Raw genomic sequence first — 20,487 nt, 5'->3', positions numbered from 1 at the left:
GTGAATCCTTAAAATACTCACTAAAATACACTTATCTAAGATTCCTTACAGCATTTGGTAATTGGCGATAATGACGTGGGAAGGAATTGATCTTAATTCTTCTTGTTTAAACATGTAAATGTTAGCACAGATTCCAGATTTTCTGTTTCAACAGTAGGATCACCTGATGCGGTAATTGATACAATGCATATATATCACGAATCCACTTCGACTGGCGTCTTCATGTCTATCGCCCGGTTCATCAGATTACTCTTAAAAACTTCGACAATGATTCTTCTTGATAACGCACGGTAGTAGTTCACTTCTTGGCTTAACAATAGAAAAGTTAACACACGCAATTTCAGTTAGCGAGTGACCCTTCAAATTACGTCTTAAGGAAGTCCTGGCTCCGACTACTATATTCATTTTATATTCAAGACAAAATAATAAATAAAATAAAAATAATAAAAATAAAAATAAAAAAGACAAGGTAAGTATTAAGAACTTGAAACAAGTCATTCAAAAATATTAATTCATGTTTAAGAGATAGTCACAACTCTTCTACATGCTCGATATTGAAGACTCACGTAAGAAATTCGTTCGACATAATCTTTGTAAACAACAACGGAATATTCTTATTTAGAATACATAACTTCATCACTATAGCAAAATTCTGGTGATTCATTTTCTCAGCTTGGCACTATACAGAACCAATGATACAGATTTAATCTAATTACTCTAGTATTTTTCGTTACTTCAGATGAAAATCTACCAATCTTACGTTTAAACAAAACGGAAGAGAAGTTAGTACTTACTTAACAAAATAAGGTTTTATGTTACTTAGCAAAAGTAATTCGCTAAAGCTCTGCATTGTATTGGATTTGGGTAACGTAGAGTTTACTATTAGAAACACTACAACAAAAACAATCTGCGAAGTATTATGAACAATTTCTCACTGTAAGAACCATAGAACTGCGTTGGTAAGCCCGAGTAACACATACGCTCGTCATCTGAAAACGAACAAACTCTATCTATAGCTGCGCTCTGTAAATGTTCGTTGATGATAAATAACTTAGATAACGTCTACCTACCCATCTTTGAAACACAGAACACGAGTTTTGCAACCTGTAAAAAAAAATGATAACCCGCTTCACGTGTCGACAGGAAGGTATTCCGAAGCAGAAGGAAAAATCACAGAGGATTATGTTTTATAAATCAAAATTCTGAGCACTGCCGTGTTTAGCGTTTTTATTCTTTTTATTTTATATATAATACATTTATTCTGTATTCAGTATTCATATGATACATACAGTAAATCCTGCATTTAACTGGCTAATTCGAGCGAAAGGAGTCCGTATAACCGGAAGTCCATTTAATGGACAATAAAATAGAATATTACACTCGAAATTGTGCTGTATAATGTAAATTTAAAGTCTTGACTGCAGATACCATATTAGAAACAAAAATTCCTTACAACTGCGTATCAGAAGGGTGAAAAACTTGCTTCAGTTGCTTTCCCACTGAATTTTATTTCTTAATAATCAAATAACTGCCATGTTATGATCTGCCGAAACTGCCAAAAATCTTATCTAAGCTTTTGCCTGTATTTATTTCTCCCATTTGCTACATTAGTCAAATTCTGTCCGCTAAATCCGAAATCCGTTAAATTGATGGTTTAGTGTACTACATTTATATATCATTTTCTAGAAGTACTTTTCTTTCTTCTCTAGGAATGAGTTTAAAAAAAGAACCAAAATAAATCAATAAAAATATCCATAAATATAATCACGACCTTTCCACTGGAAAAAATTACTTGGGTAGGCCTAAATTTGGTATTTTAGTTAAATAGTGGACACATCGCTCATTTGAATTTACTGAGCTGCGTCATAGTAAACCTAATGGGACTGAACTGGATGCAAGGGCGAATGTGTTCTGCGGTAATAAACTTCCACGTTTCTTCCATGTAATAAACGATTAAGTGAGTGAATTAACAAAGCACACAGTGATATCCATCACAATATACTGGCAAGACGCCGAAGTTTTCAGACTCGGGAAATACAAACATGAAACTAAATAGTTTCTATCTTATCTAATCGCTATTCAAAGGAAAACATGAATGTTGTGACCTCACACACTGATTCAGTTCTATCACATAATTATTGATATAGTATGTTTCACAGAACAGATTTGGGCAATTACAAATGTTAACGGAATGGCAAAAACACCGAATCATAAACCGGGACCAGTTTGGAAATAGGATATTGCTACATAATTTGAATTGACCTAGCGAGAACAGTTTCGATGCTGTTCAGACGTTCATTGTCTCAAAAGTACAGGACTTGTCCATGGAATATTCTAAAGTGAGAGAAAATTTTCTCATGGCGCCTTTTCGCTGATAATGCCATTATCTAAGCTTTATCAAACAGCTGATTAGTTTGATCTGTACTGGCGTCTCAAGTTGATGACATTCCTTGTTCTTTCAGTACATAATATTTTGATTCCAATATAGAAGAATGATTCCCTCCATTTCAAAATTGAACAATGGTGTATGTGACGAAATGTAAAATAAAAATAACTCTATTTCGAGAAATAACTGTGTTTCAGCTATGTAATGGTCTTCCCTGATATACTGTTGAGGTACATTTTCTCGTTTTCCCAGACTTCGATACCTGTTTACACTTTCCCATAATGCTAAGCAGTATGTGCATTCTCTTTCGTTTCTTCCTACTATGATATATACCTCGGAAACAACGAAAACATAACGATTTATATATATAACATGCTCTTTCGTCAAAGAAACATATTCTTCAGGCAGTTGCTCTGGAGAGAAGTCACAATCAATGAAAATTAAAATTTTATCGCTACAACTCAAGGAAGAAAACTTATCTAATATACTAGTTCTGGTATGCAAAATTAGTACACTAGGTAAATTTTCTTTCCTTAGTTGTAGTGATAAAATTTTAAGAGCTGGCATTGACCTTTTTAAACTGTCTCATTTGCATTTCATCTTGACTGTTTTCTTTTTAATTATTTTAAACTTTATCACGTATTTTCTTTAGCAAATTGGGCGTCTTTTTTTCTTGTTCGACACATTCAACTCAAGCTGTGAGGCAACACACGCTTCGCTCAATATTCTATTTCCTAACGCCTCTTCGACGCCAAGCAGTGAAATTTTATCTCACGAATGCCTCTCATCTTACTTCATACACGTTATGGGATTTTAAGACATCACTTTGCGTGCTACAGCCAAAGCATATTGTTTCCTAAATCCACCAACGAGTATAGGGAAAGGACGGGTGTTAAAAACTCTTCAAAAATGTTTATCACATTAATTATGTATTTATAAATAAATACTGTATTTTAACTTGTCTTCCATCCGTCACCAAAAACAAGTGGATCTCCTATAAGTGAATTGTTAACGGAATAGACTTCATGCTGCTTTCATATATATATATATATATATATATATATATATATATATATATGCAATTCTGCATGGATACATATGGTTATTTTTCTAGTTATCTGCTAAATTCACACATTCCAGTGAGTAACTCGTCGCTATTAATTTAAGGTTAAAAGAGAGACAATAGCGAACGAGAGCTAGAATATCTTTTGAGTTCAAGAAAAATGTAATAAATCAATTACCCTTCATAGAAAAGGGAACATTTTCTATCATCATATGACTAATTTATTAGGAGATTCCAGCTTTTATTTTTGTGATACTTTACAAATTCGTGTCTAGCACTTTATTTCAAAATTTAATTTCATGTTACAAAACAAATCTCTCAAACAATATTGCAAAGTTTAAAATTTTCAGATGTTATATGGTATTGACTGCAGCTATAAACAATCGTGACATTGTTCTTGATGTGTGTACACTTCTTTATTATCAACAATAAATGAATTCTATAGTAATACAATAAATTAGTACGAGAAACTAATTCATGGTAGGAAGATGGCGCTCAAGTAGATAAGTATAAGAGGTTTGCTCTCATTTTTTATTACTTTTTTTTACCGTTAAACATTTTTTTTTTTTTTTACTTTAGGCATTTCTAGTTTAAACAATCTTAACATAATTTATTACAATTTAAATATGCTTGACGCCGCTCAGTGCAAAACAAAAATCTTACTTTTAACCGGCTTGGACGGACTATTTTGCTTAATAAATATTAGTATTTAACAATCTTTAGTGACAAATTCGACTTGACTGCATGAGCTGCGATTCATAAATATTAATACTCCTCGTAAGAGGATACAAGACAAGTAATTCATAGAATATAATGAAATATGTTAGTAATTTTTAACTTAAAAGCATTTAATTTTCACTATTTCTTCTCCCCAACTACAGACGTCTTTAATGGTAAGATTATTTTAAGATGAAGTTGAATAACATATATTAATGAGAATATAAACTTGCGTAAAACACGCATGGATAATGTAAGTGTACTGAAATGAAACACTTCTTTTAAAACAAATTTTCGTCGTACATTTATATATTTTAATAATATTACCTAGCGATCATTTCACTGGTTTGTCCGTCAGATTTATCCAAGTTTCTAATAATGAATCGTAATGTACGAAAGAGACTGTTTTCATTTCTCTACTATGTCTCATTAATAAGTTTACTTCTTCAAATTTAACTGTTAGTTTGAAGCTCTCTTAGCTGTTCTCATGATAGTGCATGTGCTTTCGGTGCACGAAATCCCGCTTCGATTCCAGGTGGGAGCGCATCGAACACACTTCAGTGGTTCAGGTTCCAGTTTATAAGCTGTAGGCCTTGTCCTATATAGCCTCGCTGCTGACAAAGGTAAATATAAATCAATCAATTAATCAATATTAATTTAAATTTTAAAATCGCACATTGTGAATTTCCTTTTATTCTCGGTGTTAATGGACTTACGCACCCACACAGTACTCAAATTATATAATCTAAGTTATCCTTTAATTTATGGGGGAAAAAAAAAGTTCTCACTCCGGCAGTGCTTTGGAATTTTATCCTTTAATAATTTTGTTTTGATTGGAAGATTCTTTATTCTGTACAATAGTAGTAGTATTTTCAAAACGCTAATATTGTACAGTTTTTACTGCATGATCTATTGTTGCTGCTTTTCTTTATATCGATATTTAATTGCCCTACGGTGCTCCTTTAATCTCTTCTAGCCCATGTAGACTTGCTACATTTTCAATAGTCACATTTTAGTTCACATTAGCATATGGTATTCTTTGTCCAATCTTGTCTTCGTAGGTAAATAACATTATTATTATTATTATTATTATTATTATTATTATTAAATTTCACAATCTGCCTAATCTTCGCTTGACCTCTGCTATAAATTCATTAAAATACACAAGACGTGTAAAAAATGTGTTTTATTTCAATGAATACTAGTCATGAAAGCTAAATTCAAATGACGATAAGCTCATTATTTCGCAATTTTTTTTTAACATTCAAAATCGTTTTGTAAGGTTTATCATTTGTATCCTCCTCCTCTTGCTATTCATATAAAATCTTTTATTTCTTAAATTTCTTGAAGGTTGAAAGTTTGGTGTACGCATCGAGGACGAATCCAGTTTTGTCAAATTACCAAAATGACGATTTTGAAGTTCTGATGATGAGGACAATTTAAAATGTTTGTATTATTATTATAATTCATTAACTTGTCCTGCCTTATGAATATCTGGGTAATCCAGAAACTATGGCTGCCAAGAAGAAAATGATTTTTAAATAAATAAACGTTATAAGGCAATCTGGAAGAAATATATACCGAAACATTTGATTTAAAGTGTTTTCTAAGATATCTTCTTAGTTTTGAAAATGTCTGTAAGGTTGAGGGAAGAGGGAGAAAGTATTACAGTGAAAATTAAATGATTTGAAGTTGCATTATTAATATATTTCTTGTCTATCTTGTCTATCAGTAAGTGAACCAAAAGATTAGTTTCATTCAATTTTCAAGGAAACATTATAGATTTCTTTGAGAAAAAAGAAAGGTAAGGGATTATCATAGAAGTACCGGTATATGATTAAACAATTGCAACGGAACAGTTCACTGGTTATAACCTCAGGAGTTTAGTTTATTTCAATAGAAGTTCATTATTTAAGAGAATAAATTCGGATAAGCGTGTAACTACTTGCACTATATACAAACTGATCCGTCACTTGTTACTTCTAGAATATCACATTTCAAAGGCCGAATAGGAGTTATTTCTATGTTCTATTATAACACATTGTAACTTCTTTGGGTAATTTCATGACCTTTTTATAAATTTCCTGACATTTCCAGGTTTTCCACATCTTCCAGACTAGCAGACACCCTAACACCCTAAGAAGATCAATAGTTAATCTGCTTTCCCATCAGGAATACATTAGTTACTAGTCATATTTACAAAAGAAAAATGCACAGTAATCTCTATCCGTAAAAGAAATGTAAAATCACATATAATTGTTACGTAAAAGAGAAAAGAAAGAAAAAGAAAACATCTTAAAAAATCCAAATAATTGACGAAAGCTTCGCGGTTTATTGCCTCATATTTCAAACTACATGGCTATACTCAGACATTGTGTTTTATTAGAAATGACTACAGTGCATCTGAAGAAACTATATCTACTATATCTACATTCCAGAAAATTTCTGGAATACTAATAAATAACAGTTGCTAATATGAATGATTCATTGTGTCAGGAAGCTAAGTACTGGATGTCTAGTCATAATATCATTATAGCAAAACCAATGCTTTTTACTGTTGGGCTGTTCCTTAAGATAACATAACACATGTAATCGATGCTTTCTAAGAATTGTTATATTACACTCCAAAGTTAAGCCAATATGTATTATTTTCCTCAAATTCTCCTTATTTAGAACAACTGAAACTACGTAAATATAGCAGTAAAATAAAACATCATACATGTACAAACATAGTGAATAGTAATATTCAATTCAGATTTACTTACTGGCAGGATTGATTCCTAAACTTGCTGCTTGACTTGCTGCTACACTTAAAGTTCCTAAGCTGCCAAATGATCCTGCAGCAGTCGTCGGGGGAGGTACCCCGAAAGTAGGGGGTCGTCCCATCATGGCGTATGTTCCAGGAAGATGTGTTAAGTGATTTCCAAAACCTCCAGGTACTGAGCCAAAAATGGAATGGGCTATAATAACAACAACACAACTAAATATATGTACACACACAAATTATAAACAAATGGAAATAATATAAACTTCACAAAGAAGATCAATAACGTTCAAGATAAAACTACTTCTTTACTATTGTTTCAATATAAAATCACATTATTTTCTTTCGTGGTGATGACAAAGAGGATTACCATAACAAACAAGTATCACTTAAACGACTTAGCGATATGTATTACTATATCGTCTGGATTTTTGATAATGTTCTAATTATTTTTTCTTCTTCAACAGTCATGACTATTTACAATTTTGTTTGGTAATGTTCAAAATAGACACCACATGAAATCTAGCAAAATCTCTTGTGGTTGTTTGAAATGTATGTATTATTGGAGAGCTGTAATAGTTTCGAAATGTACAGACACATTTACATTAAACTAACAAGACCACAACACAGTGAGAAGGGTATCTAAACGAAATATTTCTTCAGACGTAAGGTAAGCAAATGTTTCTCCATGGAATTAGGCGTTTCTCTAATAAGAGGTTAAATCCCACAGAACAGAGCTGCTGTCATCTTTAATGGTTAGAAGTATACGCAGCATACAATTCTTTCGATGCTCGTCATACCTAAAGCGGGATTGCTGTTCGAAACAAGGAGAAAGATGTCTTTTAGGATTACGTTACTCCTTATCATCAGCATCCATGTTTTATGTTTTTAGTTATTTTATTTTTTATTATTATTATTATTATTTATTTTTTACGCGCAACCGCGTTCGAGGCGGTAATTAAGAGATTATGCAGTTTTCATGGGACTGTGACTGTAGAAACGATTCGTTCTACAAGCTGATTAAACTTTTCGAACTGTTGTGTCCAGAATTTCTTCCAGGTATATTTCCAGGCGTCTTTCTCTTTCACCCAGGGAAGCTAAAATAATTTGCGATTACATGTCACTCTTCGGCAAACGTGTCCCAGTAAAGCCCCCCTCACACTTCCCCCATGATTTTTTTTTTTTTTTTTTTTTTAAAGAAAACCTAGTTGTGTCGCATTAGCTCTATGGTTCCTTGCAATGGTGTACGCAGAAGCTGTCAAGCGGGAGAATTCAAGCTCCAAGTTCATATAATTTTAGGTGTTTGTGTATAATCTTACATTATCTTATAAACACGGTAAATTTTTATTTTCGCGTAATATTTTGCTTAAGGGGAGTTAAAACGCCGAAACTTTCTTGCGTACGCAATTAGTTCTTTATGGCAATCTCTTTAATCTGCGGTGATCCATTTCATATAGGTTGCTTGGTTTCTATCCACTGTTCCTCATCTTTGAAGATGTTTTTCTATGAGCTCTATATGCCATCATCATATTGAACACTACTGTACTGGTAAATCATCATCTTGGATCCTGTGTATTGTACTGGATACACCATACACACTGGCAGTCTTGGGCACGCTTGCTCCAACCGCTCATCCACAATTTGCCCTTCCTCAAAAATCGTAAAGGTTCACCATTATGTACCATCGATGTCTTATCTATTGCGCGCGTGCGTGCACACACACACACACACGAACACTATATATATATATATATATATATATATATCAATTCGTACTACACTTACTATTATGCAACAGCACAACTGCCAGCTCAATCAAGTCAGGGTGAGGTGGACAACATTATCTGAAGAAGTTCGCATAGCATGAATATTTGTGTTGCTAACTCACAAATATCACGTGCCTACTACATTGGAATTTCCATGATTTTGATAATTATCTTTATTTCTAATTTGCGCACATGATTTAAGAAAACCATAGAACTGTATTTGATTTATGTTTTTTTTTTTTATTTCTGAAAAAGGAAAAAATAAAATAGCGCAATTTTACTTGAAATGGCTTACAAATCGTAAAAATTCTGTTTCATTTTCGAATTTGGAGGAAAAGGGGGGCTACTATCCTTCCATTTTAAAATTCTCTGTAAATTGTCCTATTTTTCTTTTCTCATTGATCAAGCATAAACTAGATCATGTAATACAGACGCACAGCGAATAATAATACATTATTAACAATATTCATACATACTCCATGGATGAATTATTTCCTAAAAAGTTCGTTTCATACGAAAGTAGCTCTATGAATGGAGAAAGACAATGTATGTATTTGTGTAATATTCTAAAACAGTGTGGTCTTATTACGTCAGGACATTCTCGTGGTAAAGTTAACAGAGACTTAGTTCTATTAAAATTCTGTAATCAAGTGTTACCTATACAACTACTGAAAGGTTGAACAGATAGTATTTTGCAGTGTCCGTTTGATGATCCTCATATTAACACATCAATATATAATGCTGCTACTCTAAAACCAAGTGAGCTATGTAGGCCTATCATTTCAGTGAAAATATTGAAATACTAGCAAATGATCCCACGTGTTACTGTAGGCAATATTTTGTCCTTCCTTCTCCACCTTTCATATAGGATTCGTGTGAACTAGAAGTCTCTCACAAAATTCGACTGTCCTATATGGGTGTATTAGGAACGTAACATGAAGAGATTCTGAGTTATTGATTCTTATTATAATAATTGTAATCCTGAACCTTTTTCTTTCCACTTTCTTTCATTCTTTTCTAGATCAAATACGAAAAAAAAAAAAAAAAAAAAAAAAAAAAAAAAAAAAAACTGAAACACGTATTTTTTAATTATTTTAAAAGAGAATTCCAAATACCAAATTTAATGTCTTTAACCTCCAGAGATTCTCAGATACGGACATTCAAACATAATAGTTTTCATCCCCAGCCACTTCAAATTTCCTTTTAAAAAACTGTGATACCCTAGTTGCAAACCCTATGCACTGTCTACATTTCAACTATTTAGCTTCAGCGGCTTGACCTGAGCAATGATAGTCACTCGAAGGGGCAAAGGTAATCTTGACGTTGATGCTTAGTGTGTCGGGTTTAGAATGCACTAGGGTTTGGCTTGACATGGTGCCTGAGAATGCCCAAGGCGCTGGCACTTGCAGTATTGTAGAAATGACAAAACCTGATAAGGCTCAATTTTCACCTTGAAGCGTAACAGTAAATCTTCCTTGAAGATATCTGCAGCCTACGGCCTGTCCTCCGCTTACCTTGTTTGGGTACTTTGCGAGTCATCTGCTTTACAGCGATGACCGTGAACTACTTAAACGCAGTACACGAACAGTGTCCACTGGCAAAAGCCTGATAACAGCCTTTAAAGGTGGATATTTTATTCTACTTTCCGTTGCATATTCCATCTTGTTGATGTCGCAGAATGTGATTACCTGGTCTGACGCATTTAATTTTGACAAGGTCCTTCATTGAAGTAAACGAAGGCGCTTGCTGGCATTTTTGTTTGGTGAGTTGTGCTATATCTCATACTCTTGTGTGGAAGGGCAGTAGTAGATATAAAATCCACGTACATTGCCGGTTTATAGAATCCCGGGACTCCATTCATAATCAGCCAAAACTGCGAATTGATTGGAGGTCCGTACTGCTGAGGGTGATGGCCTGGGTTTAGAAATTCGTGGCTTCTCTGGTTGGAACTCCTGGACTGCTTCCCAGGCAGGAACGGCAAAAGAGTAGACTACAGGAAAATGGTGGTCCTGTAAAGGGCCGGTGGGTCCTGACGTGGAAGTTGCTGCAAAGAGTTCGGACACAACCCTTTGGTTGTCTGCAAGGTATTTTATGATATTCATTTCGCACGTCTTTTATATATATAGCGATTCGCCAGCGTAACGCACAGTTTGGGAAAAATTATTCTAAACTTAACAATTAAGATGTATCAACTTTGACGGGAAACGCTACTCAGCACGTATTCTCATTTGTATGCATCAGAGGTGGAAACAGGAGGGGATGCAAGACGGCGTCATCTTAATAAGCTGAAGTGTTTGTTCAAAAGAAGGAATATTAGTGGTTATTAGGAAAAAATGGGAAGTTAGGATGGTGATCATTATTTTGTTTGATGGCTGGTTGTTCTGGATCAAACGCTACCGTAAAGCGGGGTTACTTTGCACAAGATTTAAGCAATTTTAAAGAAACTCGCATGTAACTTACAAACGTAATTATTTAGAACACTGTATTTTAAACATATAAAAACTAGATATATATAAGGAAAACATTAGTGCAAGTGCATTAGTAAACATTCAGTATGACCATAGTTATTGAAATATCAACTTTGGTGCAAAGTAACCCCATAGTTGGGGTTACTTTGCACAATATACAAAAAAATATGTTCAACATACAAACATAAGGTTTCTATGCAAAGTTTTCCCTTCAGTATTTATACATTTTACTTTCTACACAAAATTGAATGCAGTCTACAAATATTGATATTAGAATGATGGTACCGGTATCAGTACTTAGTTTGAATTATCGATATTTGTAAAGAAAATTATGTATTTTCAGGTACCGGCATAGAACCACATTCCAATGGTTTAGTGTATGTCCCACAAAAATGCCAACTCAGGAACAGAAAAAAATTCCCGTAAACTGATTTGCCTTGGTTATTCCTTATGTCCAAGAATATCATCCCAACCGTAATCAGTGGAAGATTTACGGGGTTTGAGACTTTCAAGCTGAAGCCCATCCAAATTGCATGATTTATTTTTTTTTTTTTTTTAAAACCTAATGTTAGTAATTCCTATGCGTATAAGCTGCGAGCCCCGCCCCCCAAAGTCTAGTGATTTCTAAAAAGTCTTTGTGAGTGGAGCCCCTCTCAAAATATTTTTCTGGATCGGTCACTGTTCATAATTTATTTTCCAACAAGAAATTCATCCCGGCATCTTCCTAAATAGGAAATTTACCTAAATTTAGATTGGAGGAGGTTTCAGTAGTAATAATTTCTTATCTAGGTGGTATTTTGGACCGGTGCAAAGTAACCCCGAGTAAAGGCTGAAACCCCTTCTCCCAGTTTTACTTTTTTATGACTTTATAACGTTTCACATTTCAATTTCAACTATTGCATCAAAGTCCCATTATACACAGTAGTATTCTACGAAACTGATTTAATTTTGACGGAAAATTTTGTACGTGATATCTTTTAAATTTTAGCGGCCTTTACAGTGACTGCTTTCTATATCTCTACAACAATGAACCCTCCCGGTATTAGAACTGATGTTAACCGCCAACATTATAGCCAAAATATAGATAGATGTTCTATCTTACGATGGCAGTTGAAATTTCCTCTTTACTGTTCATAATTTTACCGACAGAGGACTGTGAAATTCTTTTCATATTTTGTGCAAAGTAACCCCGTCTTACGGTATCCTTTTAGTCGGTCACCCAGGAAAGTTTGCTTATGGGCCCGTGTTCTAGAGACGTTAACACGACCAAACTGTATCTATTAATGAGCGTTCCTTCGTTCTGGAATTCCGTTTATGGATGCCAGGAAGTGAACATCTTAAAAGATTCAACAAACACTTATGAAATAGTTATAATAAATATTTGAAATGGTGCTGATCAAGTTTAAACACACCACATTTTGGAAAATTTACAGGTAAAATTTAATATTTTGTATGAAAGCCATGTTTGTAAGAAACAAATTTCTGCCAGTGGCAGAATTAAATACGAAGTAATAAAGCTATATTTTAAGTTTACAACGGAATATTAGTATAAAATCCTATATCCACCGTCACTGACGCGCCTGCTCCCTTGGGATGAACTCTCGCGCGGCCCACCAGCTTCACCGTCCCTGACTACGTTAGATAGCATTCGTGCTTTTTAGTGGTCACCTAGTACATGTTAGCTTGTGCTTTTTGCACTATAGTCTTATGTCATACATACGGAGGCTGTGTTTATACGCAAATCGCAAAAGAACTGTAAATTTTCAGCATCTACTTCTAGTGTCCCCTTGAATTTCATCTGGGGTAATGTCATGTCCAATGCAAATCTTTTGTAGAACAATAAAAAGGAAATCAGTAAAAGAATTACAATTTTTGGTCCTTGTTCCGTTAAGGGGGTCCAGAACTACACTGGACCCCCTTAAGTTAAGTTAATCTAACTTAATCTGACCCAAGCTAAGCTAACCTAACTTAACCTAATATAATGTTATATTATGTAATCAAACGGAAATTAATAGAAAGAAGTGGTGTCAAAGACACTGGACCCCCTCAACGTAACATTGACCCAATTTTTGAACATTTATTTCCAGTGGTGTGCCAAACTTAACCTGCACGACATAAATTATTTTTATACTAGTGCTTAGCACGTTTTATCTACTACTTGCCTTACATGGTATTGACTGCTCCACATCTATACGCATACAGAATTTAAGTTAGTTCATAATAAAATCCTAACAAATACTCATGTTTCTATTATGTTCTTGTACAGAAAATATTACGAAACTTCCAGTTAAATACATTAAAAACTAATATGAATTAAAATGAAATAAAAAATCTATAGAAGTGATAATATCCGCATACCCATACAACTAACAAAACAATAAGGTACCTAAATGCAACCTATTTATTATTAAGATTAATGTCAGCAGTTAAATTGTAATTACTTTTCAATGTGGTTTCATTTTAATTCTGTAGGAAAATAGTGATGGCACATCTCCACTTTGCTACTCACCTAAATTCTAGCAAGCCGAACGGGGACTTCACAGAATAAAATAAATAATATTACGCAATATATATCGCATCGTTTATTTCAGATTTGAATCACAGACATATAAAACATCACATCTTTGACGTAACATTCAAGAAATTAGAGCACGTCTGACATAGAAGCAAAACAATTCAATGTCACATTGCGAAAACCAACAGATCATGCCGGATACATATACAAACTGTGGTATGGATACAATTGTCGTCCTAAACGCATAAGGAGGGAGGGGTGAATAAGGGTATGAACAACACACACAAAGCGAGCCAAAAAAAAAAAAAAAACGCGATACTAAACTACTTTCCAGTTATAAAATGGCGTGTTTTTTGCGTACACAAGGAACTTGCGCTTTTTAAATGTAAGGCGTTCTAATGCATGCGAGATAAATGAGGAAGCCTTTGCCACGGAAGAAATGAAAGATGTAAGAAACTAAACTCTCTTGTTTTTGTATAAATATTAACTGTTTTTATGATTGTTAAATTGGAACTCTTTCTTGCATAGCCTCAATCAAAGTTTTAGATTTTTAAGTGCACACTTCAGTTCCAGCTACTTACCTAATTTGTAATTATGCAAATTAGTAGTTCACGAAAGTCTGTTATTAGTAATTGGCCCAAATATTTTTGCTTCATATACCTAAAATATATCGGCTGCATCTAGTATTTTGTTTGTTGCCTTGGATAAATTATTAGCACCTGTCGTACTAACACTGAAGACGCTAAAGTATTTCTTTTTGAAAAACGCATAATGAAGCGAGATAACTAATGATCTGAACACTGCAAAATTACATGGGACGTTCCAACGTAAATTCAAAAGGTTAATACACTGCTCAAAAAAATTAGGGGATCAGCTGAAATATCACACAAGACCTTAAGATAGTGTATGGATAAGCTTGTGTTTGACTCATATATATCATACAAGGAATGCTTTAAGATACACTAGAAAAATGGGGCACATACTGGTGTTCGGGTACGGAAAACCTTGTTCACATGGCTGATGAAACCAGACAGTTATGTGTGCACCTCTCGAACTGCTCACAAACTCCTTAATATGGCGTATGATCACTCGAACAGCCAACACAGCCTCGCAGCACCTGCGTGGCATGGATTCAATCAGATTATCGATGAGTTCTTGTAAGATATTGTGCCACTCATCCAGAAGAGCGACTTCCAGTTCTGGAATAGTTGTTGGAGGTACTGGTCTAGCGGCAATTCGTCTGCCAAGCATATCCCAGACATGCTCAATTGGATTGAGATCTGGAGAGCATGCTGGCCATTTTATCCTAGCGATACCCTCAGCTTCCAGCATCTCATCCACTAACCGAGCTCTGTGAGGACGAGTACTGTCATCCATGACTCATCAATGGCACCAGCATAAGAAAGAACAAGAGGTTGCAGAACCTCATCCCTATTCCTGAGAGACATCAAAGAGCCATTTCGGATGATGTGGAGTTCAGTACGTTCACCACTGCTGATTTCTGCCTACACCATCAGTCCACCATGATATTGGGATCTTTCTCGCACAAACAACATGGGATTGTGACACGTTCCACATTCTCTCCAGATGAAAACACGTCGATTATCAGGCTCCATACTGAATCGAGACTCGTCAGAGAACAAAACATTGCCCCATTCATTGCGTCCCCACCGACGATGTTCCTCCGCCCACACTCTTCGATGAACACTGTGTCATGCAGTTAATGGGACACACACCATAGGCCTACGTGCGTAGATGCAACTTTCTCGAAGGTAATTTGCGGACCGTTTGCGTGGATATTGTGCGTCCTGTTGCTGTTCGGAAGACTCGCTGGTGCAGAGTTGCATTCTGACGCCGATTTCGACGAGCTGTTAACAAGAGATAACGATCGTCTCTGGCTGTGGTTGCTCGTGGACGGCCCAGTCCTGGTCTTCTTCAAGCACTTCCAGTTGTTTGAAATCGACTCCACAATCGGGAAATCACATTTTGTGCCACTCCTATGGCATTTGCCACCTCTCGCTGTGACTGATCAGCTTCGAACCTGCCAACAGCTCGCCATGCCAGCGATTCTGGCAAATCACGTTCTTGCGCCATTTCACTACGTGGATTTGTGTCGCACTAAACACTCACAATGAGAACAGAGGTATCCTGGAGCTGGAATGTGTTGGCAGCGCCACACTACAAAATGATCTCTGGTAGCGCCACGTCACCGATCACTTGCACAGGTGTTTCAAATGGTTCGTTTGCACGTTGTGCCGTCATGCTAGTCGATTTTAATCTGAACTGGACCAGATACAGTGTTGTCACATTATTTGTAAGAAGTTTTACATAAGTTTTCATCTGATCCCCTAATTTTTTTTTTGACCAGTCTACATGTTCGTGATATAAAATAACTCATGTTTGTAAGATTATGTAGTTGGAGTAATATCAAGTATTTTAGATAATAATGCATTGGAAAGATTTTAAATACACTACCATGGTACTCATTTGAATTCCGGGACCAAGCAACATTATGTGTGTTCTATTAACGTGTCAACTCTATGATAACATATTGCAACTAAAATACTTTTATTATTATTTTCCACAGCAATTCCTCAAAGCCCGTAGCCAGCCCAAAAATGTAGGGGGGAGGCGATCCAACCATATTATATTTCATTTTCAAACCTACCGTGAAAAGTTTAGAGGGGAGACAGTAAAACTTTAGGGGGTCCCCGTGCCCCACCCTCCTGTGGATACGGGCCTGCAACTCCTTGGCATGAAAAGTACGCTCATAGTCTTGAAAATTATTCTTAGTTGCACTGCATCCGTACGTGAAAAAGTATTTCATCGAGAAGTAGTAATCGTCTGATTTATTTGAATAATACACATACCTGTTAATTTGTTTTACATCTGGACATTTCACAATCATGCTCGTCATACACACAACATCCCGTGTCGCTTCCCCAGTAATATTATATTTACCTAATTTTCTTTTCATATTTACATAAAAACACGAAATTCTGTATTAAATTCAGTAAGACTGTAACTTAAAGCGTTAACCATTAAAATGACATGTTAATATATAATTTAAGTTTATATGGGACCTCGGATGTTTTCAATTATACTGTGAATGCTATTAATCAAAATATCTTTTAATCTTTATTGCTAATTAATTCAAGACAAACAAGGGAAAATCTATATGCAACAAGTTGTTCTTAAGAACTGCTAACTGCATAACATTAAAACGCCTTACGTCAGTTGCTGAACACATCCACGGAAACTTACTGCTAGTTCCGGGACCTGGTGTAGGGTCACTTCTCGGCCAGTATGCTAAACGAGAGAAAAATAAAGAAACACGTTTGTCAGCTAGTACATCTAATAAACAGGAAAAATAAGACACGTATGGTCAAAGTACAATAATAAAAACAACGTGTGTATGTAAACACGCATGACTTGACTTTGACCGTATACACTACAAAGGAGAAGCTATTATTTAACGCTAAGTTAGTGCGAAGCTCTCTAAACGTATTTAAAATGACTATGAAGTTCATTAACAATTTCATAACCAGAACAAAATTTCTGTCTTCGCTTTCTAATTTTCCACCACCAAAATTATAATTAATCAAAGTAATTAATCAAAAAAGGAATTACAAAGTACCTAATCATTTTAAGGAACTACCTACGCCATCTACTATTTATGCTATAAAATGTAAATGCCTCAGTATAAAGTGATAATGCTAGTAGTCTTACATTTCGATAAATTCAGTGGAATTTAGTGCAATGTATACCATTGATAGAGGAGAGTGATGTATTATTCGCAAAGTAAAATGTCAGATTATTTTAATAAAACTTAAAGAGAACCAAACGCATTAAAAAAAAAAAAAAACTTTCCTCTAAATAAAAACCTCGGGTGGTTTCGGGCTTTAAAATAATACCCTTGAGCAAATATATATATATATATATATATATATATATATATATATATATATATATATAAGATAAACTCCCCTTACCAACATTTCTAAGATCCACAACGATGTAGTTTCATTGAATGTGAGATAGGTATAACACATTACGCCCACGAGCGACACTTCTGGGAGTGTCACGAAGACTGCCACAATCTTGGATTCGAAATTTTTATTATGAACGAACGATAAGTGCGTAGTATGATACATGACCATGGGTTAGAATTTTCTCAGGATGTCAAATATGTAATCAGATTTCATGTAACTTAATTTGGTGAAACGTTATTGGCAACTGAAAGTTTTGTTTACCTTTTTCTTGTAGGTGTGGAACCATCCCTTAACACGTGAGCAACATCGAGATAATCAAACTATGGGGTGGAAGGAGTTCCCGTGCAGTGACTGCCAATTTCAACCAGCGTCATCTACAACGCGGCCCTATGTCACCTGTTGTAGTATCGCAGTTATTAGCCAAATCTAATACGAGTATAGTACAGAGACGGATTGACAGACCTCGTAGCAAACAAAAGCTACCGCAGTGCTGGCTTCCTTCTCGACGTCACCCCAGCAGAGCACACGTCGTTTATCAATGTAATGTGGGATGAGTTACAGTTCAGTGCACAGGGTGCTGCACAAGTACGAGTGGCATCCGTATAAGGTGCAAAAGCAGCAACATTTCTCAGAAAACGATCCTGATCGCCGAGTGTCGTTTTCTGAGTGGGCCATCGAGCTATTACGGCTAAACCATAACTTTGCTTTGCAGATATTCCATTCGGATGAAGCTCTCTTCTACGCAAATGTAAAAGTTAAAAGGTAAAATATGCGTTATTAGTCACCTAACAACCCCGCGTGAACAGATGTCTCCAAAATAACCGGTGCATAGATTATGGTATGGGCAAGCATATGCGGAACACAAATATGGGTGGGTCCCTTTTTTATTCCAGGAACTTGAACTCTGAAACGATACCTCGCGCTCTTACAGGAATAGGTACTGCAACCTACAATGTTCGAAGATTGGACATTCCTCGGTCCTTTCAACACGATCGCGCACCTCATTATGGCGTCGTGGCGCGTCACTACTTGGATGAACAATTATCTGGTACATTGATTGATCGACATGAGCCAGTTGAATGGCCTGCCCGATCACCAGACCTAACGCCAGTTGATTTATATCTTTGGCGACATGTAAAGGCTACGGCTTATCTGTGAAAATTCGTAATCTTCGTCATCTGGAACAACGTATCGTCGCTACCTGTGCGCAAATTTCACCCGACACGCTGCTTCGTGTTCACAATTGGATGAAGCGTCTGTAAACGTGCATTGCTCAGTACGGACATGTGGGACATATTGTGTAACAGGTAAAACATAATTTTCAGATGCGAATAACTTTTCACCAAATTAAGTTACATGAAACCTGACTGTACATTTGACATCTTGAGAAAGTCCCACTGTCATATATCACACTAGCCACCTATCGTTCATAATAAAAATTTCGAATCCAAGACGGAGTCCGCGTGACATACTCCCAAAAGTGTTTCTCTGGGCCTAATGAGTATTGCCCACCTCACCTTCAATGAAACTATATCCATATAGATTTAAAAAAGGCTCGTATAACGCTTGCACTAAAAGGAAATTAAATTGTTTGACAAACTTCAATTATTTTGTCAACACTTTTGGCTGAGAAGAGAAAAAGCATCTATCAGTACTGACTTCAAACAAGGAAACAAAAATGTGCTCGTTTCAGGAAACAGGAACAGAGCCCAAGGATCTAGTAAGGAAAGTGAATGGTTAATCATATTTTCTTAAACAAGCTTATACAGTACTTCTCTGTAAACATAGTTACGGAAGGATGTACATTGACAATCAGCATGGTAAGATGCAAAACTTCTCAAACACGTTCTACTTTATGCACATACCCGAAGTTAATCTAAATTAGATTTTTAGAGCATTCGAACAGTAGGACAATTGTTAAAACCGTTATAGGGCTTAATTTAGAACTACAATTCATTTCCAGAATCTTTCCAGCCCTACTCCCAGACACTCCCACGTGAATTTTCGTACCTTCTCTCAAAGACTTCCCACATTAAGTTTCTTTAAGTTATCGTGTTATCGTACCCGAAAACTATATTTCATGAAAGTTATTTTATCTGTTTGCCTGACTTTAAAATCCTTTTTTCTTTCTTTCTTTTTTTTTTTTTTTTTTTCACGTGCTTTAAGAAACGTAGACCTACGCTTTGGTTGAGGAATCTGAACTGAACATCAGTATGACAGGAAACTTTAAAGCGAAACTGTGGTGAATAATATAGGATAAACTTAAACTTTCAGTTTTAAAATATTGTGACCACGATGAAGAAGTGTGTGTTCTAATTATAGACACTGGGTAGGAGAAATCCAGCGGTGACTAAAAACAAACAAATTAATTACATGCGAACGAGAAATAGAAGCAAGCACATAAAAGTCGGAAGTATTCTTCAGGAAAAAGAACGAAAAACTAAGTCCCTGAATAAATACTTCGGGAGAAAGATAATCATGAAATGTTTCGTTTAGTGCATTTGTATTATGAGATGCAAGTATAGGTACTAGGAAAAATGGAGAACTATATTCGAAGGTATAGAAATGAATACCGTATATAAAGAAGATTCGCAAAAATTACTGAGTATGAACGGACAAATAATGAGTAATTGTTAGCAACAGTGAGGGGGGAAAGAGGAAAAAGGTACTGCTAGTGGTAAATAATAATAATAATAATAATAATAATAATAATGTAAACACGTTGATTTCCGAACACAGCGCATGGACGCAAAATGAGGGACAGGAAGATCATAATTGGTGGGAGCTATTAGTGGATTCATTTCACGATCATGGCA

The 20,487-nt window shown here is 35.4% G+C and overlaps 1 protein-coding gene across 17 annotated transcripts in view; it reads right to left on the bottom strand.

The window, feature by feature from the left end:
• The window catches only part of LOC145668426 (bromodomain adjacent to zinc finger domain protein 2B-like), a 403,232-nt gene that overhangs the window by 99,732 nt on the left and 283,013 nt on the right, over positions 1-20,487 (bottom strand). For 15 of the 17 annotated variants that reach the window (XM_081736246.1, XM_081736251.1, XM_081736248.1 and 12 more), the window contains exons 5-6: positions 16,944-16,988; positions 6,932-7,126 (exon numbers count right to left, since the gene is read on the bottom strand). In XM_081736246.1, coding sequence (XP_081592372.1) covers positions 6,932-7,126; positions 16,944-16,988 — 240 coding nt within the window. Of the gene's footprint in view, positions 1-6,931; positions 7,127-13,673; positions 13,812-16,943; positions 16,989-20,487 lie in introns of those variants that run through there. The other 2 variants (XM_081736261.1, XM_081736254.1) reach the window with 2 other exon arrangements.

The sequence above is a fragment of the Thermobia domestica genome, chromosome 13 (assembly GCF_964235325.1).
Source record: "Thermobia domestica chromosome 13, izTheDome1.hap1.1, whole genome shotgun sequence".
NCBI lineage: Eukaryota > Metazoa > Arthropoda > Insecta > Zygentoma > Lepismatidae > Thermobia > Thermobia domestica.
The sequence above is the reverse complement of the archived record's forward strand: the minus strand, read 5'-3'. Positions and strand labels throughout refer to the sequence as shown.